Source organism: Pelodiscus sinensis, chromosome 23 (genome assembly GCF_052426305.1).
Source record: "Pelodiscus sinensis isolate ZL-2025 chromosome 23, ASM5242630v1, whole genome shotgun sequence".
Taxonomy (NCBI): domain Eukaryota; kingdom Metazoa; phylum Chordata; order Testudines; family Trionychidae; genus Pelodiscus; species Pelodiscus sinensis.
Genome location: NC_143074.1, coordinates 15,886,299 through 15,913,179, shown reverse-complemented (window position 1 = coordinate 15,913,179; position 26,881 = coordinate 15,886,299). Strand labels below are relative to the sequence as shown.

At 46.3% G+C, this 26,881-nt stretch overlaps 1 protein-coding gene across 2 annotated transcripts in view; it reads left to right on the top strand.

The window, feature by feature from the left end:
- Positions 1 to 442: 442 nt before the first annotated feature.
- Positions 443 to 26,881, top strand: part of DDX31 (DEAD-box helicase 31) — an 81,554-nt gene continuing 55,115 nt past the window's right edge. The window contains exons 1-14 of one of the 2 annotated variants that reach the window (XM_006136813.5): positions 443 to 674; positions 801 to 947; positions 5,060 to 5,310; positions 6,539 to 6,614; positions 7,878 to 7,921; positions 8,696 to 8,766; positions 9,698 to 9,762; positions 10,268 to 10,312; positions 13,005 to 13,046; positions 15,095 to 15,159; positions 17,515 to 17,634; positions 18,000 to 18,106; positions 20,361 to 20,584; positions 23,718 to 23,894. In XM_006136813.5, the coding sequence (XP_006136875.3) occupies positions 834 to 947; positions 5,060 to 5,310; positions 6,539 to 6,614; positions 7,878 to 7,921; positions 8,696 to 8,766; positions 9,698 to 9,762; positions 10,268 to 10,312; positions 13,005 to 13,046; positions 15,095 to 15,159; positions 17,515 to 17,634; positions 18,000 to 18,106; positions 20,361 to 20,584; positions 23,718 to 23,894 (1,401 nt within the window). In that variant the 5' untranslated portion in view covers positions 443 to 674; positions 801 to 833. The other variant, XM_089772903.1, reaches the window with a different exon arrangement.

Sequence of the window (26,881 nt, the reverse complement as noted above, 5' to 3'; positions counted from 1 at the left end):
CAAGTGAAATCCAAATGAAAAGGTTTTGCCTGTGGAAACTACTCAGGATTTGGTACAGCTGAATCCTCACTCCCTGACAAACTCACAGCCTTTCCTGCAATCAATAGGTCTTAGTAGGGTATGTGGCCTGCTACCTGTCCCCACCGAAGATTCTTGGTGGCCTAATGGATTTATGCTGTAAACCTGTCACCAATCCTTTGTCCTGGGGCTATTGGAAAGCTGTACACAGGGATATTTACAGTGAAATGCATTTTAATTCCTTTGAAATACATGGGATCGGGAGAGATTTTTTGGAGGGTTTAATGGAGGGAAAAAGCAAATATTTGGATTTAGGATTGTATTGTCATTAGGGACCTGTTTTAAAGCTGTTTTCTATGTAAAGACGGATTTTACTCTACAAATTTAAAAGTCAATATTTAAGAATCTCATTAATCATTTACTTTGCAAAAAAAAAAAGCCTTTTCAATTCTCCCTTCCCTAGCTTGAGAATTTAAAATGTCTCATTGGTACAGCAAAATATCCTTTCTCACAAAAGAGAGAAAGAGACTTTAAACATTGCCCTTAACATTACATCCCTCTTCTCTCAGTAAGGACGTAAGTCAGAGAAAAAAAGTGCTTTGCTGTTTAGGGGACTTTGCAAGACAGCTATGTTTGGGGTCCTTCGCTGCAGCTGGGTAGGTAGTGGGGTAGCACATGTGGAGTGTGGTGCTGTAGCTAAGTTAAGCTCTGCCTTGGTGTAGCTGCAGTCGCATGGCTGACTCTGTGGAGTAGTGTCTTTCAGTGCTGTTTTTTTATTGCAGCTTAAAGTATAATCAAAAGCTGTGTATTAAGCCATGGAGGCAGACGAGGGATTGATTCTCAACGTGAGCTCTCTGCCTTCCCCATATTTTCACCATTCTGCAGGACACAAGAAGTTCCCCAAGACACTGCCCAACAAGGACAAGTGGGTATGTCTAGTTCTTCCTCTAAGTCTTGTTCAACTTTTTTTCAGTTTAAATCAACTATTTCAGAAAAGAATTCAAATGTGATATTATAAATACAAGCTTCTTGTGCTTTGGGACAAGTCCCCACTCCTTTTTTAAAGATTTGAAATGTTAATTATAATTAACTTCTTTGTTACTGGATCTTCTGTACCCCAAATCCCTCCATCCTTAGTAAGAGTGATGGGATCCTGGTTCAGAGGAAGGAGTGGTTCGGATAAGTGAGGCTTGAATTAGGGATCATATGTGAATTTCTCTGAAGCCTTCTGACTCAGCAAGATACAGTAGGACTTCAGTTCTGGGTCTCAGCAGTATTTCATTGTTTAGTTCTGCTGAGTTGACTAGCTTTGAGGAAGGGGTCTACCATCTGGGGGAAAAAGGGTATCAGAAGTAGACTTTGGAGCCTGATCTTAGAGCAGGGGTGTGGAACCTTAGGCCTGGAGGCTGGATGCTGATTTTTCTTTGGGTCAGTGGCCCCCAACCCAGAAAAGGTTCCCCACCCCTGTCTTAGAGGATCTTGCTGGTTCAGCTTCCACTGATTATGCAAAGATTTTGGTCTTCGTGGTACTTTTGGATAATTGAGGTTGCACTGTAGCTGCTTACAGATGGACTTCCATGATAAATCTCTTATTTTCAGTTGCTGGTAACTTTCTCAGAAATTCTGCTTTTGGGATTGAGTCTTTCTATATTTTGTCTCAGTCCAAAGATGAATTTTATATTACACTTGAACCTCTGTAATCCTAGTGTCCCTGATCTGGGAACACCCATAGTTTAGACCCTATCAGGGGGGCAGAAGAAATTGCTCTGTGCCCTGTTGTTCTCCCTTCCCCTAAGCTGGGGGAATGGCAGTGCAGGCTTTTTCCCCTGCTGCTCCCATAGCCACAGAGGCTGGGAGGGGCAGGTGGTGCTTAGTCACATGTGCCCCTGGTAGTGGAGCACTATGTAAGAGTCCCTCTTCCATTCCCCTCATGCCCAGTCCCCACACCCCATTCCCCTCATGCATCCATCTTCCCTCCCAGACCCTTCACCTTCACCCAAGTGTGTTTCTGCATGCTCCTTGCCTCCTTCCTTTCCAGATCCCACACCCCCACCACTCTTCATTATGGTGAACACCCATGGTCCAGAAAATTCCATAATTCAGCAGAGCCTATTTCTCAAGGTAGTAAAGAGAGATGGAGGCAGCTTGTTTCTCAGAAGTAGCAAAGGGGTAGGGGATGGGAGCCAGTGTCTGTGGGGAGAGAGGCAGCAGCATGGAAGGTGAAGGGGGCAGGCAGGAGCCAGTGCACACAGGAAGCCAGATTTGCCCCCGCTCTTTCCTGCCTCCCACAGAGGCAGCAGCGTGGAGGTTGGGGAGGGAGGTAGACGGGAGCTGGTGCTCAGTGGGAAGCCAGCTCTCAATGAGCATTAGCTCCCACAGAGCTGACTGTCCCCCTCATTACTGCCTGTAGGGAGGGAGGTCAGGCGGTACACATGGAAAGCTGACTGTGCATGCTGGCTCCATGGAACCGCATTCCCTCTCCTCTACTCCCCGCACTGCTGCCTCTGTATCAGAGGTAGCAGAGAGAGACGGAGGGTCAGGTGGGAGCTGGTGCTTGTGGGGAGCCAGCTTTTAAACCAGCTCCCTGCAAGCACCGGCTCCTGCCTGCCCCCTGCGTGTAAACACGTAACTGCTGAAAAATCCCCCCTTTGAATTTCAACAAAGCGCATTTGAAGAATAGAGAATCGTAGAATACTAGAACTGGAAGGGTGCATCTACTCAGCACCCTTACTTCAAAATAAGCTATGCAATTTGCACTACACAAATTGTGTCGTTTATTTCAAGATAATTTTGAATTAGCTTATTTTGCAACACATTTTAAAACAACACACTATTCTAAAATGTCCCTTAACCTTCATGCAATGAGTTTACAGGGACATCAGAATAGCGAGCCCATTATATTTCAGTATAACAGGCTTGCTCTTAAGACGCAGAACAGCTATTTCAGGATACTGGAGGTATCCCAAACTAGCTCCATAGTGTAGACGTAGCCAAAGGGACCTTGAGAGGACATCAAGTCCAGTCCCCTGCCGTCACAGCAGGACCAAGCACCATTAGATCATCCCTGATAGATGTCAGTCTAATCTGCTCTTAAAAATCTCTAATGGTGGAGATTCCACAACCTCCCTAGGTAATTTATTCCAGAGTTTAGCCACCCTGACAGGAAATTTTTCCTAATGTTCAACCTAAACCTCCTTTGCTTCAGTTTAAGTCCATTGCTTCTTGTCCTATCATCAGAAGTTAAGAAGAAGAATTTTTCTCCCTTCTCCTTGTGACACCTTTTTTTAGGTACTTGACAGCTGCTATCATGTCCCCTTTCAGTCTTCTCTTTTTCAAACCAAACAAACCCAGTTCTTTCAGTCTCGCCTCATAGGTCATATTTACTAGACCTTTAATCATTGTGTTGCTCTTCTCTGGAACTTTAATATGGAAGATGTAACTTCTAATATGTAAGATATTGGACAATATTTAATAAGATGCGGGTAGAGAAAAAGAAACGTACAGTCTGCTCAAGACTTCTGTCAGCCTATAGGAAATAGGGGACGGACCCTCAATAGATATAAATTGACACAGTTCCATTGAAGTCATCAGAGCTACATTGATTTACACCAGGTGAGGAGCAGATAAGGAGTTGATGTTTTGTAAAGGCTGATATTATTGAAGAAAGAAGGACAAAACTTATTAAAGTACTTGAGAGGCAAGTGCAGAGGAGGACGCAGGGAATATTGTAGAATGAAATCAGGAATGAGGAGGGGGGAAATGTAAGGACAAGCAGAGAAAAAGGATAGAGGACCCCACTGTAGTAAGGTGAATTAAAAAGTTTTCAAGTACGAAAATCACCTTGACTGACTAGGACATGGATGAGATATTGAAGGACAGTTAGGGATGGAAGAAAGTTAAATTAATTGTATGCCTCAGTATTGGGAGAAGAATATGGGGTGAGCAAAGACATTTCCCAGGGGAAGCAGAAGGAATTTCAAAAGAAATTAGAATTAATACAGAACCAGGAATAGAGAGATCAGAATTCCTGAAGCCTTATGAAACCACAGGTCAAAATGGAGGAAGCTTCATCCCTGAAAGAAGGAAAAGGGTGGAGATATGGCTCTAATCTGATCATGAGATTTGCGTTGCAATGCTTTTTCCTTGTGCATATTTTAAAGAGAATACTGTTCAGTTACTATGAAAATGATATCTGATACTGTAGTGATGGGCACCAAAATAAGAATTTCAGTTAGGGCTGTCAATTAATGCACGGTAACACCTGCGAGTAACGCAGGGCAGAATTCACGCGTTAAAAAAGTAAACGCGCGTTAATCTAGGGTTACCATACATCCAGTTTTTCCTGGGCATGTCCTCATTTTCACTTGTTAAATCTCTATCCAGCCAACTTTTTTAAATGGCAAAAAATGTCCAGGATTTTGCCCTGCAAAGGGAGCGGGGAGGGGGTGTCAAATGGACCATTCAGATCCATGCACCCGGATCATTCACAACCGCTCTGTGCACGCACCCCAGCACCTGGAGGGAAAAGCTTGTGGCTTTGGTGGCGGCTCCGATGAGACCCAGGGCAGGTCCGATGTGTGTGTGTGTGTGGGGGGGGGGGGGGGGGGAATTTGGCTCCTCCTATTGAGTCACCATTTTACCCTCCGCCCTGCTAAGTTATGTCCCCAGTTCTGCAGGTGGGATGGGGCATTGAGTTAAAGCAGGGGCTCTGGAGGCACCGGGCTGTGTGGGAGGGTGAGGGCATTGGATTGGAGTGGGGGGGCTGTATTCTTATTGTTTAACAGCACAATTCATTGCGATTCATTTTTTTAATTGCTTGGCAGCCCTAATTAAAATAATTGTAATTGTATTAATCTCTGCTTTGAAGAATGTGAACAGGTCCAGTTGCAAAATCAAACTCACTTACTTATATCTGGGCATAAAGGGTCCAGTAGGAAGAGATGTTACTCTCTAGGGTCTTGCACACCAGGTAAGTAGGGTATAATCTTGCATAGTTAATCTTTACACACTAATCCATCCTGGTTTTTTGCTGTCACCGAAGCAAACAAAGGTTCCGAAAAGGAAGCTTCAGCAGGCAGATGAAGGCACACCTTTCAAGCGGAAACGCAAGTTGTCAGCGTCCCCAAACAAGAAATGCACCAAGGAGGCCAACATCTGCATGAAGGGAAATTTGTCGTCAAAATCTCCGAAGAAACCCTCGACTGACCGACAGAACGAGAGCCTAAGCAGCAGACCTTTCATTAAGACATCATGTCTTTTTAAAAACAATCCTGAGATTCCAGAAATTCACAGGTATTTTAAAACAAACAACCCTCCCCCCCACTAAAAGGCTGTTGATTTCTCCCCTTTATATGTACAAAGCATGAGGGTTTGTCCTCTACCCCTGTCCTCCCTCCCCCCATGTACATACAGTTCCATCATCCATCTAGTATGATGGTTTTCAGCCATTTCTTGCCCAGGTTCCCCCTCCCATGTACCTTAGTTCTGTTTAGGCTCCTTCTCCTATCTGGGAAGGCTTAAGAGCCTATGTAGACTGCAATAGGAATGGTAGGGTAGCTATGATCCCCACCACCATGCTAAGAACCTATGATGTAATAAAACAAAGATCCTGATTGTGCTTTCCCTGAAGTAAGAGTTTTGCATTGAATTAAGGAGGCAGATGCAAGAATTGGATCTAGGATTGGTTGATATTTTCAAAAGACTCATGGCTGAGAGTGATCTCAAAGCACTCAAATAGTCGGTACCTGTCTGTAGATTTATAACACTGTAGCATGGAGACCATCCTCATTTAAAAGCTTTGTCCTGTGCATTTAACCTAGAAATAGAATAAATTATTTCTTGGATGTCCTTTATAATCCCATCTCTTTTGGTGGAATAGACACGTAGGAGCTGGAATATTATAATAGATTTCCTACTGCTGTTAGCAATATACTGGCTCAATAGTTTTCCTTCATTAAGGAAGGGGTCAAAGTCACTCTTGCTGTCTCCAGAAGGTGCAAATTACATTAGGATTCCACCAATAATGGGCGACTCCATTAATGGCTAGTGCAGTGTTTCTTAAACTTTTTAAGACCAAACAATTTTTTTTTATGAGGAACACTAAGGATTTTTGGTTGGAAGAAAAAAAATGGTCAGGGGTGGGAAAAGGGTTGGAGGGAAATTTATTGAGGGGAAAAAAGGGTCGGGAGAAGTTATTGAGCAAAAAAAAAAAAGTTGCCTGCCCCTTTAAGGGTGGCCATTTTGAATTCTGTTGTTCTCCGCAGCACACCAGTGTGCAGTGGAACACAGTTTAAGAAACACTGGGCTAGGGGGATGTACTGAATCAGCACATTCCATGGCTAGCCTGACTCTATCCTTCCCCCAGGCAGACGTCTTGTGCCCAAGCAACGTTCTCTTCCATGCAAACTTTTTGCCACTGGGATCATTGCATTGGAACCCAGACTTCACTCTTCTCTCTATCTGGCCCATAGCCTGTGGGTGATTGGAACTGTTTCACATTGCTTTGGATTTTTGCTTGCAGAGGGGGCGTGAAACAGGTGCAGGAAAAAGTTTTCACTTCGGAATCTTTCAGCCAGCTGGACCTCCATCCCCATCTGGTGAGTGCTAGATTGGCCACACGATCATTGGGTAGTGCTGTCAGGCTGTGGTATAGAGTTGTTTTTAATGGGTCTGTGCTTGAAAAGGTTTGCGGTTTTTAAACTTTTGGAGGCTGTCCCCCTGTGAAGTGATATATGCTTCTTGTAGAACAGGGATGGGCAGCAATTCCTTATGAGGGGCACTACAAGATTTTGGTATGTGGCCTAAGGGTCTGGGACAGAGACTGGGTGCAGAAAGAAGCTTGGGGTAGAGGACTGGGGTGTAGGAAAGGGTGTGCTGTCTGAGAGGGAGTTTGGGTGAAGGAGGGATTGTGATTGGTGGCAGGGGAAATAGGGTGTAGGGTCAGGGAAGGGGTATAGGTGCAGGAGAGAATTCTGGCCTGGGGATGGGGTTCTGGGTCTGGGAGGGAGTTGTGACCTGGGGCAGGAGGGGGTCATGGCCTGGGGCAGCGAGTTGGTAGGAGGGAGAGGATGGGGGTACCAGAGGAAGGATCAGGCTGGGAGAGGCTTACCTAGGCTGCTCAAAATGGCTGGCTGCTCCCTGTGGCTCTTTTATCTGGTGCTGGGGCGGGAAGGAGGCTTTGTGTGCTGCCCCTGTCCCCAGCAAAATCTCTGAACTCCCGTTGGCCAGTTTCCAGCCAATAGGAGCGGAGAGATTGTGCTGGAAGCGGAAGCAGTGTGCAAAGCCTCTGCCTCTTCCCAGGACCTGGAACAGAAAACCACAGGGAGCAGTCAGCTGCTTAAAGCAGCATGGGGCTGCTGTGTGCCTGAGGGTGCTGGCAGGATAGCCCGGCAGCTGGATCTGGTGGCTTGGCAGACTGGATCTTGCCTGCCCCTGGTGTAGAAAGAGCGCCTGGTGCCTCAAATTAGCTCACTAGCGATGGTTCTGTGTGAAGGCAACTTTTGCATCAACATCCCCATCACTCCCATTAGCTGTGTTCCATCCAACACCAGCAACCCACATCAGCACTACATGCCGCTGCCCATTTTAACACCAGGTAGCCCACCAGTCCAGCACCCATCCTTCTCAGCTAGTACCATCCCCAACTGACATCAGACCCCACCACATCCAAAAGCCTCCTATTGTTTAATCTGGGTTGCAGACCAAAATATGTTACTCAGAAGCCACCATTTTATAGCATGTCATGACCCGCTGGGCTTAATAACATCAGGGTTTGGGATTTTTCCTTCTCCTGCATTGCAAAGTCAGGAAAGTGAATAATATAGAATTAGAACCTTTCAACACTATATTTATCCCTTCAGGTTTCCACAATAACCACTGTCTTGAAGATGTCTAGTATGACCAGGTAAGCTAACCTGTGTAAAACACTTCCCACTTCTGTAGCACCTTCCACTGGATGATCTCCAAGCACTTGACAAACATAATTAATTCATATGCCCCCGCAATTTCTATTACAGTACATGGGAGCTGTGAGTCCTCTGCTCCTCCAAAAATCAAGTTGTAAAGTAACTTGATGTAGAGCAGAATGGTCAATAAAAAGGTGGTCTACCAGGGGCTGCTATATTTATCTGCGCCTCCACAGGTATTGGCGATCTCAGCTCTCGTTGGCCTTGGATTACTGTTCCCGGCTAATGGGAATGGTGGGAAGCAATGTCCCAGTCCACGCCGCTTCCCACAGCTCCTATTGGCTCTAAAGGTTATCTATGGCCAATGGGAGCTGCAATTGCCCGTACGTATGGAGATGCAGGTAAATATAGTGACAGGGGGTCCACCAGGAACTAACCCTGACCGACCAGATCTGGCCCACAGGCTGGTGTTTGCCCACTCCTGATGTAGTCATTAGCAATGCTGGAAATGGAACCCAGGAGGCTTGGCTCTTGGTCTTTAGCCACAAAATCACTTGTATTCCTATTTAGCATAAATACCATTTTTCTGTTGTTCTGTTTTCACAAATCCGCATTTCTGGTGTAGTAATTCCAGCAGGAACTGGGAGAGTACGCAGGTTTGGGTAAACCCAGGTGCACGGTTTTAAAAGCAGTTTTAAAACTTCACATCTTTGTGAATATTTGAGAGTGAGTTGGTGCTTGCGTGTTCTTAATTGGGATTATTTGTTATCTAGTGTTCAGAAGGAAACTATTCCTGTGCTGCTGAAAGGCAAGGATGCACTGGTGAGATCCCAGACAGGTTCAGGTCAGTATTTAATTGCCACTCTTACTCAGGCACTAGATTAGTTGGCTTCCATACATGCAAACTAAGTATTACATTCACCTGTTATAGTCTGTGAGAATGACAGACCAGTGACAGTGGTGAGAGATAGGCAAACTGCAGATATAGGGTGTGCAGATTTCTTCCATGCAATTCCACTAGTATGTCTCAATCATGACATGCATCCACCAGCTAGACCCAAACCCAAGAAGCCCAGCAAAGGCCATAGAGGAAGCCAAGCTCAAGGGCCCAGTGGACCCAGGCTGCTAACACAGTTATATTTTCAATATCTGCTCAATCTTTTGTGAGCAGCGTTGATTCATACGGGCAGAAATGGGAAGAGTATCGTCAACTTTTTTTTCCCCCTCCCAGTCTGACCCCACAACTCATCAAGCTTCCCATTTGAAGTTTCTGAGTCAGTTTAGGAGTAGAGGGAGCTCTGTCTTTGCACGATGCGTTGAAGACCATAAGAACAATCATGCTGGATCAGACCACTGGTCCATCTAACCCAGTATTCTGTCTTCTAATAGCGGCCAGTACCAGATGCTTCAGAAGAAATGAATAGAACAGGGCAATTCTGAGTGATCCATCTCTGGAAGTCCCATCCCAGCTTCTGGCAGTTGGAATTTTAGAACACGGGGTTGCATTCCTGGCCCTTTTAGCTAATAGCCATGGATGGACAGATCCTGCACAAACGTATCTAATTCTTTTTTGAATGCAGTTATATTTTTTAGCCTTCGCAGCATCCCATGGCAATGTGCACAGGTTGACTGTGCGTTTTGTGGAAAAAGTACCTCCTTTTGCTTGCTTTAAACCTTCCTTCTATTAATTTCATTGGCTTTCCCATCATGACTGAAATCTTCAATTACTACCGTTTTTAAAAGGACATAAACATCTTGTTGTTTTTCTTACCAAGGTAAAACTCTTGCTTATGGCATCCCCCTCGTTCAGTCTCTGCAGGGAACGAAGTCAAAAATAAAGGTATGCTCCATAGGAATAAGTGTGCTCTCTTTTAATATTTCAAAGCAATGCAAATAAATTACAACTGGAGCACTTAGGTCAGTAGTGTCTTTTCTTGTTCTGACGGTTAAGCAATCTCTTGCCCTGTTTAGTTATGCCATTTTGGAATTTGGCCTACATGGCCCTTGCATGGTGCAAATATAAAGGCAATATAAAGGAAAAATAATAATGTTTGTTAGTTCCCTATACTTCATGCAACAGAGATGGAGGGTGAATAGGCCAAAATCGCAAGGTGGGGAGTAGAGGGAGGGAAATACCTGTGCAGAAGAAAAGTGGTTACGTGGTGTATTTCCTTCACCACTCCTGCACAGCTACCCTTGCTTTTCTGCAGCAATAGAGTCTGGCTTCATGTTGCTCAAGCAGGAGGAGTCAGGGAACAGCTGCTTTATCATGCCACCTCTGTCTTCTGTGATTTTCTGAGTTCATGGTGCATTCTGTTCAGCGATACTGTCTCTTCTGTTTCCAGCGCAGCGATGGGCCTTACGCGCTTATCTTAGTTCCAACAAGAGAGGTAAGTTCAGTTGCCTTTTTTTCTAAGATTAATGCCATCATTAAGAGCAGGTTAGACAAACACCTGTCAGCAATGGTCTAGATCAGGACTGCTCAACACACGGCCTGCGGTGCGGTTTGGATTTAGGCAGGGCTAAATATGCATCCCACTAGCGTGAACCAAAACAAAAAAGTAGTCGATATACTGGTCTTCTGTAGATATGCGCTTTAGTAGTTAAATTCCTGGACTGTCATTGCTCATTAAAAGTGCTATCATATGGGCAGAAATCAGGTAAAGGTTGCATTTTATTAATATCAGCAGAACTGACTTAAATGGGGTCTCTGTGTTGTGTAGTCTTGCCTTAATCTTTGTATTCATGCCTATCAGTGTGAGAGAAGTTATTTGCATATATATGCAACCATACTTAAGTTGCGACCCTCAGCATGTGCTGTATCATTGTGGCCTCCGGAGCTTCCAAAGTTGAGTCTTGATGAAGCTTGGTCCTTCCATGAGTGCAGGGAACTGGTCTAGATAGGTTCCTTCCAGTCCTATGAGTCTATGATTTTAGAGTTGTGGCTTCTGTTATTTTCTCAGGCTTTGAGTATTTGGCTGTAGATTCCAGCAGGAGCAGCTTTGGGCTCTTGGCAAGCTCAAGAATTCCTGTGAGATGTCTTGGCTAGTGAGAAGTTTGCATGAAAAATATCCATTGCAGGGGAGTTTAGTGCCTTCTGCTGTACGCTCTCATTTACATAGTAAGTTGCACTACAACAGGCCTACCGATGGGGAGATAAAGGGGGCAACTGCCCTAGGACCCAGGGCCCCCGTCCATCACCGCTGCTACTGCCCAACCCTGCCCCTTCCTGGAATACAGAGCTGCTGCCCCTCTCCCTCCTTCTCCACCTTGCCCAGGGGCCCAGCAAATCTTTCCACTCCTCTAGTCAGTGCTTTTGCACTAGCTCTTGCTCTGTGACCTTTAAGGATGTCCTTGATTTTACTCCAGTGCTGAGGGATAGGTTTTCAGGTAGAGATTTGTGGCTCGTGTCGTTGCCAGGAGGAATTATGGGCCAGATTCACTCTTGGTGTAGGCATGTGCATTGCAGTCAGCGGAGTTGTGCTCACAGTTGCCAGTGCTCACTGTCTCCACATCCCAAGGTACCATATGGAAATGTTTCTTCCATGAGTAGTCCATGTTATCAGCTGGCTTGATCACCAGTGTGTGGTGAACTGTCATGAGTAGCTCTCCAACCTTGATTTCAGCTCTGTACCCTATGAATCTCCTTCTATCAAATTCTCCCCATCACCTTCAGTGTAAGAAAAAGGAAGCATTTAAGAGTGATAGATTTGAGATGCCTAGTGGGATAGTTTGTTAGCTCATCTCTTCTAACTTTCCCAATTTTTAATTCAAATCTTCCCCTTCCAGAAAGAGCATTTGCCGTCGGTATGAAATTATTTCTCTTGCCTTCGGTGCCATACTGAAGTAAGCTAAGGAGAAACATTCACGTTTCCCTTTGTGTTTAAGAATTAGTTGGTAACACTGGAGAAGTGCTTTAGCTTAAAACACAGGAAGAGAGAAACCTTTCTAGCTTGGGGAGGGAGAGTTTGAGAGTGAAATCAGTGCTGCAAACGCAAGAGTTTATGCAGACACTCCTGTTGATTTGTAAAGCCCCCATTTTCAAACTCATCAGTGAATGTCTGGCAAACCAGTGGTTTGTCCTTTGAACTCTATTTGCTTTGTTTTATTTGCTTTACTCTGCTCTGAAATTGCCTTTGTATCAATATTTTCCATATCAAACGCTAATAACTTCCATGCAGAGAATTGATCACAGGTATGTTGTTTTGGGCACAGTGTTTTATGCAGCCTGCACTGCAGTATCTCAGCTCAATTCTGAGACAGAAAAAGGCCCTGAAGCTTTTACAGCTGCAAACTTTTTGCTTCTCCAGGATGCTCCAAGAATACTAAGCACGCGAGAGCTGTTCATAAAATGGATTAAAGTGTTGCTGTGGAGTAAATTTTTGGTCTGTGATTGTAATTGGTCTTATTTTTACATTCCATGGTTAGTAATGGCCTCTTGAAAGTTTGGCACATAAATAATATTTAGCACCTGCCTATTTTTTGTCGGAGGAATTCAAATAATTTTACCCACGTAAGAAAGCTTCACTCCTATACACATGAGCTAAGTAGATATTATCCCCACTTTGCAGGTGGGAAAAGGGAGTTGCAGAAAGGACATATGGCCTGTCCTTGACTCTCAGTGAATCGGTGGCAGTGCGGGTTTACGCTCCTTTTCTCTAGCATTTTTCTCCAAGAAGGCATTCCATGTTATCCCTCACTGGTTTTAGGGGCGCAAAACCCAGCATGCCTTGGATAGTTTCTTTCTTGTACATCAGCATCCCTGAAGATGTGAACAGAAATGTGCACAGCTTTGAGAACAATGTTTTTAATTTGAAACAGCAGAGGGAGCACAAAACATTGTTTTTGTATAGGTCCAAAGCTAATAGAGGTTTCTTCCTTTGTGTTGACTATTAATTGAAAGGATACTGGGTTAGGTATATTTTTAATTAATAAAATATTTAGAGTTCTAATAACGTAATCACCAGTTTATAACAGACTGCAGAAAAAATGAAAATGTTATCTAAATTGCATGGCTACTATTCTAGTACAGATGTGTTGGAGTTCCATAAAACTTTCATTTTCATCTGTTGATTTCTGCAGCTAGCCCTACAGAGCTTTGATACTGTCCAGAAATTGCTGAAGGTAAGGATTTCATTCTTTATTTCCCACTCACTCCTTCCTGAACCTTTTGCTATGAGAATCTAAGCACCTTCACTCCCCCTAAGCACAACAGGGAGTTGAGTGGATTCAGCACCTAGCAGAATAGCTGGTCCTTAAAATAAAGAATAAAACCAGTTTGCACAATTTTAGCATTCAAGGGAAACCTCAGTGCGTTTAAGCTTGATTTTTTTTTTCCCTGTTGGATGTTTTCAACTATTCAGTGGCTGCTGTGGTGATTAATTATAATACACTAGGGAGCTAAATACATATTTATTAAAGAAGAAGAATAGGAATTAAAATAGGTGTTTTGCATTGTTTTATTTTTAGAGATGTCTGCTGCTACTTCAGAATTTCCATGGTTCTGAATGGGAACTTTTATAGGAACAGATGCCATTGGATTGAGATTGGTGTTAGACAGAGGAGGCTCTGATGTAGTAGCACAATAAGCCTCAACAAATCAAAAAGCCACTTGACTATATGGGGAAATTGAAGACTTGCAAAGTGCTATGCTAATAATATTTAAAAAAAAGAAAAGAAAAAAAAAGCTTAAATTAACCCAAAAAACCCTCCCTCACAACAGCTTTAGGCCCCAGTCTTGCAAACACCGGCTCCTATGCTGAACGTTACTAGCATGTGCAGTGTTGGTAGTGTCAAAAATTAACCCAAAAAATGATGGTAGAACCTTCTTCTCAACAGCTTTAGGCCCCTGTCTTGCAAACACTGAGTCATATGTTGAACTTTACTAACGTGAATAGTTCCATTGATTTCAAGGCCAGTGGTCAGGGTAAGCCAATGAGTAAGCATTGCAAAATCTAGGCCTTAGCCTCTGATGCCCCATGCATTCAAATATCCAGCTGGTTCCCCAAGTCCTAGCTCCCATTACCCTCCTGTGAGGGTAGAGTTTTTTTAAATGATATTAAACAAATTTTAAAGACATTTTAATCATTTTTCTTTTTAATTAGACATTCTAATTAGACAGTCTTTGATATGAAATTCAGATCTTCCTTTTAACGTTGGCTAATTGCATTCCGTCAAGAGCCATTGTTCTAGAATTGTTCTAGTTTGATGGCCGTGTGGTAACATCTGTAGTGTTGGTGAGGCCTCCATTGTATGGTATAGTATAGTTAATCTGTTTGATCAGGTTTTTGGAAGAGCTTCCCATAATGTTGAAGGGGTGGGAAGGCATTTCACTAAGGGGCTGTCTGGATTCCTGTTGAAATTATGAAGGCTGCTAGAATTTTATTGTATTATTCATGATGTGTTAGAGCCTCTAGAAGGTTGGATACACTCCTTTTAAAATCATTATTTTATTATAAATTTAAATATAATAAATGATTGGAGATGGTATGCTGGACTAGATGGTCTAATGACCTACTCCAGTAGGGCAGGTCTTACATTGCTACATGGCATGTAGCAGGCTGGGCAGTGTTGTGGTCTTTGATTAACTGCAAGATCTGTATGTACACTGTTAAAACTTGTGTTCCCTCTGTCTCCCACCCCCACTCTTGAATGAGGTTCAGGGGTTCCATATTTTGTTTCCACCTGTTAAAAACTGAGCTGCGCTTGATTGTACTGGAGATTTGGACCCCCATTGAAGTCAATAACAACATTCCTTGGGAGCTGTTACTCCACCTTGGGAGCCTTTATTAACTTGTTAACAAAACTGTATAAAGGATCTTTATTATGTTTCTTTATATTTTGCTTGACTGTAGGAATATTTTGCCTAAAAGGCAACAGGAAGAAATAGAATTGCAAATTGTATTTGAATATTTAGGCTACACAGGGAGAAGGGGGAGACTTATTATATTATTGGAAGTGGTGCCAAAACGATTGTCAATTTTTTCAAAGTCGGAAGCAAATTCCATAGCTAGAATTAAACTGATATTTACCTGTAGGTGGTAGAGAGCACATGAAGTATATTTATTAGATCAAATCAGAAGCACAGCTATAAACCTGAGTTACCTATCTTTTTGTCAAGAAAAATCAGCTTCTTAAGACGGCTTCATATAGGTCTTGTTTTTTTTCTCCAGCCGTTTACCTGGATTGTGCCGGGTGTGCTAATGGGGGGAGAAAAGAGGAAGTCTGAAAAAGCCAGGTAAGAAGCCAATGTCTTAAAATTATGTTTTGTGTTTTACTTGTATCCTTTCACCTGTCTTTATTGCTGAAAATGCCTTTTAACTGGGAGAGAACAGCTGGATATTCCCCGTGCAGTATTAATTATAATTTAAATAACCCTAAACAGTGTTCTTGAATAAGTGACTATTATGTATATTTGAGCTGTGCAGGAACCAAAATTTCCATTTTGTGGGAAATTTTGCAGTTTTTGAAAAATTAGTTCCAAATCAGAACAAAAACCAAGATTTTTCTAAATTTTCTGCAAAACAATTTAAAATTTTTGTTTTTGTTTTGGATCAAAGTTTGGTTTTGATTTTTGGCATTGCTTTTTGGTTTTATGTTGTAATTTATCATTTAGAACAACTTTTTGTTTCAAAATAGCAAATCAGAGTATTCTGTTATAAAAAGGTCAAAATTAAGCTTTTCACCTTTATTAAAACTTTTCATGTCAATTTGTTTTCTAAATGAAGGTAACCCAAAAATCAGCACTTTCACACAGTTTTGATTTAGATGAAAAGGCATTTTACAATGGAATTTTTTTTGACCAGCTCTAATAAATACATATTTATCCTGTGTGGTTAAAAAATAAAAACTGGCTTTTTAATTAAATATTTTAATGAACCTTTTATGATTGAATTTGCTGTAAGCTATTAAAACTATTTAAATAAAATTTCAAAATATGCTGCATCACTAACCTTTACTCAACTCTGAGTGAGCTAACACCACTTTTAAAAGTATACGTAGAATGAAGTGGGAAATATATTTAATTTTTGCGATCAACTCAAGATTGTTATTAATGTCACAGTCATATTCTACATGAAGTATATGTATTATTGTCTGTCTTTCTGATGAAGCAAATGCTGGTATTACATTGTTTTCAAATGAAAGTATTTCCCGTTTGTGTTGTATAGAAAACCTTTTGCCTTATTTATGTTTGGTTTCAGTTTAAGTAGCATATTCCGAGGGAACATTTTCTTCATTTGGATTAGTTCTTTGAAAGGGAAGAGGCTGATTGGAAGTTGAAAAGGCAAGAAAGCTGATTTTTCTCCTCCAATCTATGAGTACAAACCAGATGGAAGACAAGAGGTCTACTAATTTTAAAAATCTGAAGGGTGCCAGATGTTCAAAGTATTACGTAGGAACGGTCACCCTGGGTCAGATCCATGGTCCATTCAGCCCAGTATCCTGTCTTCTGACCAATGCCAGATGCTTCAGGAGGAATGACTAGAACAGGGCAATTACTGAATGATCCATCCCATCATCCAGTCCCTGCAACTGGCAATCAGAGGCTTAGCCATCTGGGCTAATAGCCATGAATGGACTGATCATCTAGGAACGTATCTAATTCTTTTTTGAACCCAGTTATACTTTTGGCCTTAATGATGCTCATAAGTACTGGGGGTTTCAAAAGTGCCTAAGCAGGCTAGATGCTCTTTCTCTTTCATTTCAACTAGGGACAGGGGTGTCCAAACTTTTTTCAAAGAGGGCCAGATTTGAAGAAGTGAACATGCGTAAGGGCCGTCCCCGCACTCTCAGCCCCAAGGCGGAGGGCCCGCAGGGTCGGAGGCGGGCGGAGAGCGCAGGGCACGCCGGCCTCACGGCAGCCCGGGGACAGGGCGAACCCACAGCCGAGCGCGGGAGCGGGGCTGCGGACGTGCCCTACAGGGCAGGCTCTAGGACCGCGGAGGCCACGGGCGGCGGCGGCGTGGCCGGAAGCGGCGCGCTGGGCGCGCCAGTTCAAAAGAGCGCCGGGGAGCCAGGAGAGGGGGAGGAAGCGGGGGCCGTATTAAATCGGAACACGGGCCGCAATTGGCCCGCGGGTCGGACTTTGGACATGCCTGAACTAGGGATGTAAACTCATAGTTAATCAGTTAACGAGTTAAACCTTCGGGCATAACAAAGTTACAGGGAGGAAGTAGTGGAGAGCGGACCTGGGGTGGCTGATCTTGGTGTGTTCAGAGAAGAGTGCTCTGCTATAAAAGAAACACATGAGGTACCAAAGGAGACTGCTGATAAGGGATGCCGACAACCGACCGAGACGGCCGCCAAGGGACGAACTTCACTCACGTGCTGCTCTATCCAGGAATGGGACCCTCTTCAGAGTAAAGCTGAAAACTCACATGCATCTGTTGCAAGCTAGGGATGAGTTGTCTTGGGTGCTTTTTAGCTGCATAAAGCAGCTTCTCTTTAAAAAACAAGAATGAAATCCCAACCCCATTGAAGTCAATGGGAATTCTGGCATTGACTCTAGTGGGAGTGGGATTTCTCCCCTGTACTCTATGGGCTCCAGATTAGCGATAAACTCTGAACGCTTTATTTGCTTTAATCTAAACAGATTACGCAAAGGAATAAATATTCTCATTTCAACTCCTGGCCGCCTGGTCGATCACATCAAGTCCACAAAGTGCATTCACTTCTCTCGTATCCAGTGGCTGATTATGGATGAGGCGGACAGGTAAACTTTTAAGTGCTTAGACATTTGACATGGCTAACGAGAACCTCTACAGCTACATTAGATAATGTATTCAATATTTAAAAAATAAGAGATCTAAACCCTCGTGCTCCAGGGCATAAAGCAACCACTCAGTGCCCAGGGTTAGGATGCTGTTTCCCCTCTGGGCAAGTTATTCTGCAGTTGTCCAATACAGGAATCTTGCACCTTCTGACACTTCTGGTGCTGGCCACTGCTGGAGAGAGGATACAGGACTAGATTGGCTACTCCTGTAGTCCTAATTGGCTCATGTAGCCTTGAGCCTTCTCTTCTTTCTTTGTCCCGGTATTTTCTCATAGTGTCTTCTGTGATCTCTGTCTTATTTGCAGGATCCTGGACATGGGCTTTGAGAAGGATGTGACCGTGATTCTCAATGCTTTAAATACAGAGAGCGAGAGACGGCAGAATGTCCTGCTCTCAGCCACGCTCACAGAGGGTAAGCTATAGAGTTGGGGCAGCGAACCTTTATTGAGTTGGGGACTGCTGACCCACAGAAAAATCAGTCAGGGGCTGTACACAAGCGAGAAGCAAAAAAAAAAAAAAATTCCTCACTGACAAGGCCCCCAACTGAGAAGAAGAAAGACACTCCCCACATTCTCCTCACACATCAGAACCTAAGGGGTCCAAGGCTAGTAGATTTTGTGTGCTCTAGCCCCGCAAGGAAGTGTTAGGGGGATGGAGTGCCAGCGCTGGCTCCCCAATGCTGGGTGGGCAGCCCTGAGACTCTGGGGGCAAGATCCAGGCAAGTCGGGGGCCGCTTATGGTCCCCAGGCTTTTGGTTCCCCACCTCTGCTGTAGAGCATGTCTAAACCATGCCTCTCTTTTAGATCACAGCACTCTCCTATCAAACAGTGAAGTTTGTTGGAAGGTTTTGCCAATTTCTTGAAAATGTTACAGCCCCATCAACTTCAAGCCAACTTCCACCATTCCCACAGAACAGCCTCGTGCCCTTGAGATGCACCTATTTACCCTATGACAGTGATCTCCAACCTTTTTACACCCAAGATCACTTTTTAAATCTCAGAACAGGCGAAGATCTACCTCCCCGCCCCTTCCTTGAAGCCCCGCCCTCTCTATTCTCCTCCTGTCCATCACTTGCTATCCTCAGCCCTTACTTACACACTCTGATAAACAGTTTATTTTTAAATTATGCGATACATAAAATTAAAATCAGGTGTTTATAGCTATGAAATAAATGGTCTGTTTTTTATTCATGCTATTTAAATCGAAAATGAAGCATTTATAATTGTACATTTTGTGGGGACAGAGTTCTGCAGCTGGGGGCAGGGGAGAGGGAGCAGGGTGCTGGGAGGGCAGAGGACAGGGTTCTGCAGCAGGGGACAGGGTGCCAGTGGGGACACAGTTCAGGGAGTGGGGACGGGGGAGTGGGGACAGAGTTCAGGGAGTGGGGACAGGAATGGGGACAGAGTACTGTGGCTGGGGCCAGGGGCGTGGGGACAGCGTTCTGTGGCTGGGGAGTGGGGTGCCAGTGGAGGCGGAGAGTCCCCTGCATCTCCCTCCTCCCAGGATTCTCCCCTCCCCCTAGGGAAACCAGCCCATGCCTGCCCTGGGGCCGACCCCACATGGCGCAGGGAAGCCCCGAACGCGCCTGCCCCGGGGCCGACGCCCCTCCCCCGGGCAGGGAAGCCCCGCGTGACTGCCCAGGGGGCCAACCCCCCCCCACCCATGCAGGGAAGCCCCGTGCACGCGCCTGCCCTGGGGCCAACTGCACCCCCCCCCTCCCCCCGGTGCAGGGAAGCCCGCGCATGGCTGCCCAGGGGGCCAACCCCCCCCCCCCCACCCATGCAGGGAAGCCCCGTGCACGCGCCTGCCCTGGGGCCAACTGCACCCCCCTCCCCCGGCGCAGGGAAGCCCCGCGCGCGCTTGTCCTGGCGCCAACCCACCTTCCCCCCCCCCCAGCGCTCAGCCCAGGGAGGCTGCACTTAGCTCCAGCTGTGCTGGAGCAAGCTTCCTGGGCTGAGCACCGGACAGCTGGCGGGCGGGAACAGAAGCGGCTGCCCGGCCATCTGGAGGAGGAAGCTGCCCCGCACTCCAGCTGATCGGCGGCTTCCTTGTGCACCAGCCTCCATGGAGCGTGGTGCACCCTGGCTGAGCACCATGGCCAGCTGGCTGGGCAGCTGCTTCTGTTCCCGCCTGCTGGCTGTCCTGCACTCAGCCAGGGTGCACCACGCTGTGCTGGAGCAAGCTTCCCGGGCTGAGTGCAAGGCAGCCGGATGGGCGGGAACAGAAGCGGCTGCCCAGCCAGCTGGCCATGGCGCTCAGCCCGGGTGCACCACGCTCCACGTGGGCTGGTGCACAAGGGAAGCCGCCGATCAGCTGGAGCGCGGGGCAGCCTCCTCCGGGCTGAACCCACAGCCAGCTGGTTGGGGTTTTTCAGCCCTTCCAACCTCCCACCATTCCTCGCATCTACTCACCGTTGGCGTTGTTCGGTGAGTAGCTGCTCCTCAAATGAGGAAATCTAATGTAAAGGTACTGCGCATGCGCGCAGTTCAGAGAGGGCTCAAGAGCTACTCTGAGAGCCTCTGAGAGCGACCGGTAGATCGCGAGCTACCGGTTGGTGACCACGGCCCTATGATGTTAAAATTCAAGGAGACAAAGTGGAACAATTTCCCACAGTTTACTTTCAGAGAAGAGTAGGCATCATGTGTTGTGGGTTTTGTTTGGTGCAGGAGTAACGAGGTTGGCCGATATCAGTTTGCACGAGCCCGTGAGCATCACTGTGGTGGATGAAACCTGGGACAGAAACACACCAAAGCAGGAATCCATTTGTTCCCCGGCCGGAGTGGAAGAAGATGGCTTTGCCATACCAGAGAAGCTCCAACAGCATGTGGTGGTGGTTCCCAGTAAACTGAGGCTTGTCACACTAGGAGCTTTTATCCTGGGGAAGTGCAAGGTGAGGCTTCATTTGTGTTGTATTCATGCCTGTGTAACCTCCACTGGGTGGATTTGAACCTGGGATCTCTGAAGCTGCGTATAGGCGCCTCTACCCATGGGCTACGTATAGACTGGCAAGTTTTTCCGCAAAAGCAAAACTTGCCAGCTGTCTACACTGTCCGCTTGAATTTGCGCAAGAACACTGACGATCTAATGTAAGATTGTCAGTGTTCTTGCGCAAATACTATGCTGCTCCCATTCGGGAAAAAGCCCTCTTGCGCAAATGTATTTGCGCAAGAGGGCCAGTGTAGACAGCTAAAAAGTGTTTTGCGCAAAAAGCCCCGATGGCGAAAACGGCGATCGAGGCTTTCTTGCGCAAAACCGCGTCTAGATTGGCACGGACGCTCTTTTGCGCAAATGCTTTTAACGGAAAAACTTTTCCATTAAAAGCATTTGCGGAAAATCATGCCAGTCTAATCGTAGCCTCTGAGCTAAAAGCCAGCTGGCTCCCAGCCCCTGCTGTAGACATCTCTTGATCTTACCTATTGCTGTGGTCTAGGTGCCACTGCATTGGTCAGTGAACCACACTGAGGGTGTGTCTAGACTACATGCCTCCTTCGACGGAGGCATGTAGATTAGCCAGATCGGAAGAGGGAAATGAAGCCGCGATTAAAATAATCGCGGCTTCATTTAAATTTAAATGGCTGCCCCGATCTGCCGATCAGCTGTTTCTCGGCAGATCGGGGCAGTCTGGACGCGACGCGCCGACAAAGAAGCCTTTCTTCATCGGCGCAGGTAAGCCTCGTGAAACCAGGTTTACCTGTGTCGATGAAGAAAGGCTTCTTTGTCGGCGCATCGCGTCCAGACTGCCCCGATCTGCCGACAAACAGCTGATCGGCAGATCGGGGCAGCCATTTAAATTTAAATGAAGCCGCGATTATTTTAATCGCGGCTTCATTTCCCTCTTCCGATCTGGCTAATCTACATGCCTCCGTCGAAGGAGGCATGTAGTCTAGACACACCCTAAGGGTGTGGGTTACACCTGATTACAGTGAGCTTTTCTTTAAGGTAATGCAACAGAAAATGAAAGTGAGTAGTGGATGGGATTGTGTTCTGATGCATAAAACCCAATGGACCAAGTCGCTCCATGCTAGCCTAATAGTGTCTTGGGCCAAATCCTAAGCTCGTTCCTGGGGCTAAACTTCCATTGATCCCAAAATTTGTGTGTGTTTTCAAGGGTTCTGGGGTTGGGTGTCAACTCTACATGTACAATGGACACACACGCACACACACCTCTCTCTCTTTTCTCTCCTCCTCCCAAGTTTGGGAAATAAGTATATTGTGACAGACCCAGACCGCTTGGCTACTAAAGTCTGATAGAAGGTAGATTTACTGGCCACTGAGTTAATAGTTTTCTGTTCCCTGAGGCTACATCTATACTGTGGGGTTTTTGTGGAAGAGGACATGCAAATGAGCACTCCATTTGCATATCTCATGCTCTCATTTGCATATCTTCTTCGGATCCTTTTTGCGGAAGAGTTTTTTGCGAGAAAAAGCCCTGTGTAGATGGGGCCATTTGTCGGAAAAAACCCTTTTGAGCAAGATACCTTATTCCTCAAAAAATGAGGTTTATGGGCTCTTGCACAAAAGGTTTTTTTCCCCCGACAAATGGCCCCGTCTACACAGAGCTTTTTATTGCAAAAACCTCTTCCGGAAAAAGGATCGGAAGAAGATATGCAAATGAGAGCATGGGATATGCAAATGAGCGCTCCATTTTGCAGAAGAGGAAATGCAAAAACCTGCTGTGTAGATGTAGCCAGAGTGACCAAGGTAGGGGCTGCTGCAGCGCAGTTAAAGTAGGCAGGGACCTGAAAGGCAATTAAGAGACAGGCTAATCAAACAGCTGCGGCCCATTAAGGCCTGGCTGGGGCTGGTTTAAAAGGCTTCCCTTCAGAGAGGGCTGGGGGAGCTAAGGGCTGGGAGCAAGGAAGTGTGCTGTGGAGGAGTGGGATGGACTTGCTCTGGGAGGAGTTGGTTGGAGAAGTGGCTCACGGAAAAGCTGCATCTCTGGTGGTGGGGGAATTACTACCTGCCACCACTGCCATTAGCATCCCTGGGCTGGTATCCAGAGCAGAGGGCAGGCCTGTGTTTTCCCCCCAACCTCCCTGCACCACTGTGAAGGCCACCTCTGATGGGGGAGTTTGGGACTAAAGAGGGGCACACCCCGAACCGTTTGACTGGCCTGTGACGACGATGGCTCAGTAGGCTGTGAAGGGCAAGAGGCTATGTGGAGAGCCGCAGCGAGCCTTGGAAGCATAGGACCCCTCCCCAAGGCCCAGCTGGAGCTCTGCCACAGTGTGTAAATTGCATGGTGTTCCAATGATGGTGCAACTTGGGCTCAATCTAACCTTCTCTAGTCGGGAGTTGTGGCGCTATAAGGGTTCCACTGAGAAATCCTGTACTTCAGCTCTTAAGGATCCCAGCCTAGACTCTCTCAGCTGTTGTATTCCATTGGCATACAGCTGTCTCAGAGCGGGGTATTACCGGGTCCTAGGCCATCAAGGGCCATGTGGATTATTTCTGAGGCCAAGTCTACTCTAGACCAGGAAGCTTGGTCTAAGGTACACAACTCCAGCTACGTAGAATACATAGCTGGAGTTGGCTTTCCTTAAGCCAAGTTTAGTGCCATAACCAAAACAGGAGGCCGATAAGGGCAAATGCTCCTGTGAGCTTCCCTTACTACTTGCAAGAGCAGGAGTACTGGCCACTGGCAGGGGTGCTCTCTGAGTTTGATTTAGAGAGCCTTAACTAGACAGGCTAAATCAAACTCTGAAAGATCAATTGCAGCAGTGTCAATCTTCCACAGAGTGAAGGCTTAAGACTTTGATCTGTATTCATGTGAGTTAAGTGCCAGTGGAGTGTGCAGGAGCCCAATGAGAGGCATTCTCCTCTGTCACCGGGCCAGAGGTGGAAGGAGGCTCCAGGATGTAGGATATGAACTTTTGTTTTTAGCAGACAGTTTATCTGCCAACATTTTTAATTTGTCTGTTTTCGGCTGCATTAGAAATTAAGGTCATTTGGCCTTTAGGGGATCAGAGAGTGGCCAGAGGCTTATAAACATGTCTTTATGCCTGTTCTTGTTCCCTTTGCAGTTTGAAAAACACCACAAGATGATCATTTTTTTCTCCAGCTGTGAGCAAGTGGAATTCCACTACCAGCTCCTCCTAAAAGTCCTGCTGGGAGGCCAAGAGGCTAAAGAGCCTGAGCGTTTGCCACACCCCTCTTCACACGTAAAGTTCTTGCGACTACACGGCAACATGGAACAGGAGGTGAGTACCACCGAGACGTGTCCTCATTTGCCCCTCCACCCTAATCTCCTACCCCAAAGGAAAAGTATTCCACATCCTCTGTTTTGTTCCATGGCCACCTTCCAAGTACGTGATTGGGGGGGAAAACATGGTACATTATAATAATACCAATACCTCGCTTCTACATAGCTCCTTTGAGCTGTGGCTCTCAAAGCTCTTTACAAAGCAGGTGAGTATCATCACCGTCTCTGGTCCAGAGTGCAAGGACTGGAAGTTTGCCTCTGACTGTCCTGTTGAATCTGTGCAGCTGCACATCTAGACACGTTATGGGTTCTTTATACCCCTGGGGTCATAGGGTATGAACAGAAAACCAGTGAAGAGCTTTTCAGATGCTGTTTTGCAGTTGAAACTTCCTCTTCCTCCCTCTCTTTTTCCAATTCCAGCCCTGGTCAGCCCTGTGGCCAGGTTTCCCAGGCAACGGGGTGGCCTAGTGGTTAAGTCCTGGTGTTAGCTGGGGGCCTGAGGTGTAGGACTTCTGGCTGCTTACCAGAGTCTGTTCCTTCAGTTTGGGGCGTGGCCCTAAGAGTCCAATTTCCCCCTCCTCGGTGGGGTTTCCTTCTGGTTCTCCCCCTTTGTGTTGGAGGCTTGCGTCCTCCTGTGGCCAACCCAAGAGATAGCTCTGGCTCAAGTCCTGCAGATGGCAGAACCAGCTCCTGCCTCTGCTGGCCAGGCCCTAACGGATTCCCTCCAGTTCCTTGAGTTAGGCTCCCTCCTTTTATTCTCCCTCCAGACCTGGAATTGGCTGCAGGTAAAACGGGGCGTGGCGAATTGGGCAAAAAGGCCTTGTATAGCCCCTGCACTGCCATGCCCTACTCACTGCCTCACAAGCCCTTTTAAGCGTGGCAACATGGTCCAGCAGGTAGGGCACAGGTATGGAAGTCTGGAGACCTGCCTTCAGTTCTGGATTCTTCCTGTGCTCTGTTATGCGACTTTGGGGGATGAATACGAAAAGCGCGCAAGGCTTAGAGAAAGGCTGTTTGGTTGTTTCAAGCGTGCTGGTGCCGTCACACTCTGTTCCCCAATGGACAAACTCAAATCGTTGCCCCTTTGTGTACTTGCCTTTTCAGCTCTCCGCGGTAGGCAAGCAAGTGCTTTGACTAGCAAAGGAAATAATCTTATAACATTAGGACTCGGTCAGCTAGTATCAGCTAACAAGATGCTGGCCCCATTATTATGGAAGAGAGCAGCCTGGCTTTGGCTGCAAAGAACAGTCCCATGGGAGGGAGTTGTCTGGCAGGGGATTGTATTACAGCAAAAAGGTCACCTAACCGGAATGAGTGGTGTGTTGGTGTTGGACACGCAGGGCCTGGCTGACCGGCTGATTAGAATGGGATTTGATCCAGAAGGAAGCCAGAGGCCAGGAGAAGCGTGTCAGCCTCTGCTGTGAGTGTTCATTCTCTCTTAGTAGGAGAGTGAAACACACGAGCCATTATCTTGGTAAAGTCAGCAGCCTTCTCCCTGCCCATCTCCCACGGGGAGAGGCCCTGCCCTGCCCGGAGCAGCCGGGCCGAGATGGCAAATGAGCAGTGCTCATTTGATGAGGCAAGAGGTGAAGAGCCGTTGTTTTTCTCACTCAATCCCACCCTGCCAAGACCAGGAACACGTGCTTCACAGCCCTGCGTTCTGGCCTTCCCTCAGCCTTGCCCGCCTGCGAGCGAGCAGGCCTTGTCTGGTCCGGCTCTACCCTGACCAGCTGTTAAGGCAACAGAACGCCACTAAGTAGCTGGCATCAAGGGAAGGGTTTTGCCTTTTTAGTACCCAGTGTGTAATTAGTGCTTGATGTCTTCAAATTAAGAGCATTAATGGAGCTAAATTGTGGATCCCATATGGTACTGCTGAGCACGGCTGCTGTCAGTGTCAACAAGATGCAACGTGTCCTTTGCTTTCATTTTCGTTGGGAGAGGTTGGGCCTGTCGGGGCGGCTTAGGCTGCTGTTCTCCTTCCTCAGCTCAGAATGGTGTTTCCAGCTGGAGGCCAAATGGGTAAAGATTCCATAGACAGCTCTTTCATCTAGCCCTCCGCTTGAAATAGACCTATATTCATAGCGATCCAAGTTGGAGCATGAGGGCAAGGATTACTAGGGAGAAGAAACTCTGGGAAAGAGATACAAAAGAGCAGGGTGATATTCTTAAGGCTAGAGGCAGCCTGAGCTAGAGAAATGGAAAGGGTGAGATCGAAGACAAATCAGGAAAGTCAACTGGGACGTGTACACTGACAATTGGGATGTGTACGGAGACCAGGTGGTGCAGTAAATTGACGCATTAGCCTTTTGCCTCTGGAGCCCTGGGTTCAAGGATTGCCTCACGTGGGTTTGATGGGGTGATGCAAGGCAAAGTCCCTGTATATTTCACAAGAAAATGCCAAGTGATTGGAGGCAATGAACAGCGTCTGTTCAGGAAAGTCCCAGGGCTGGAATAGCAAGAGGTTCTGCAGGAAGAGGTGGAAGGGAATGTGTGGAGTGGTGTCCAGTCCTGGGACTAAACCAGCAACAGATGATGGAGGTGCATGGGCAGAGCTGTGGGAGTTGCTGTCAGATGAGTCCAGACTGCAAGTTTGGTTAGAGACGTTTCTGATGAGAATTCAGTTTATGAGGCCCAGGACTGGGTGACAAGGCTAAGCTGCTTTCCCCACATCTGAGTGTCTTCCTGCTGATAGAATCCTAGGGCTGGAAGAGACTTCAGGAGTCATCGAGTCCAACCCTCTGCCCAAAGCAGGACCAACCCAACTAAATCAGAGGAGAAACCATTAGAGGAGTGAAGTTCTGGAATGGCCTTCCAAGGGAAGTAGTGGGGGCAAAAGATCTATCTGGTTTCAAGATTAAACTAGATGGGTTTATGAAGGGGATGGTTTGATGAGATAACATGATCTTGGTAACTAATTGACCATTCATTATCAGTGGGAAATAGGTCAATGGAGGGATGATAGGAGATACTATAGAGAACTTTCTG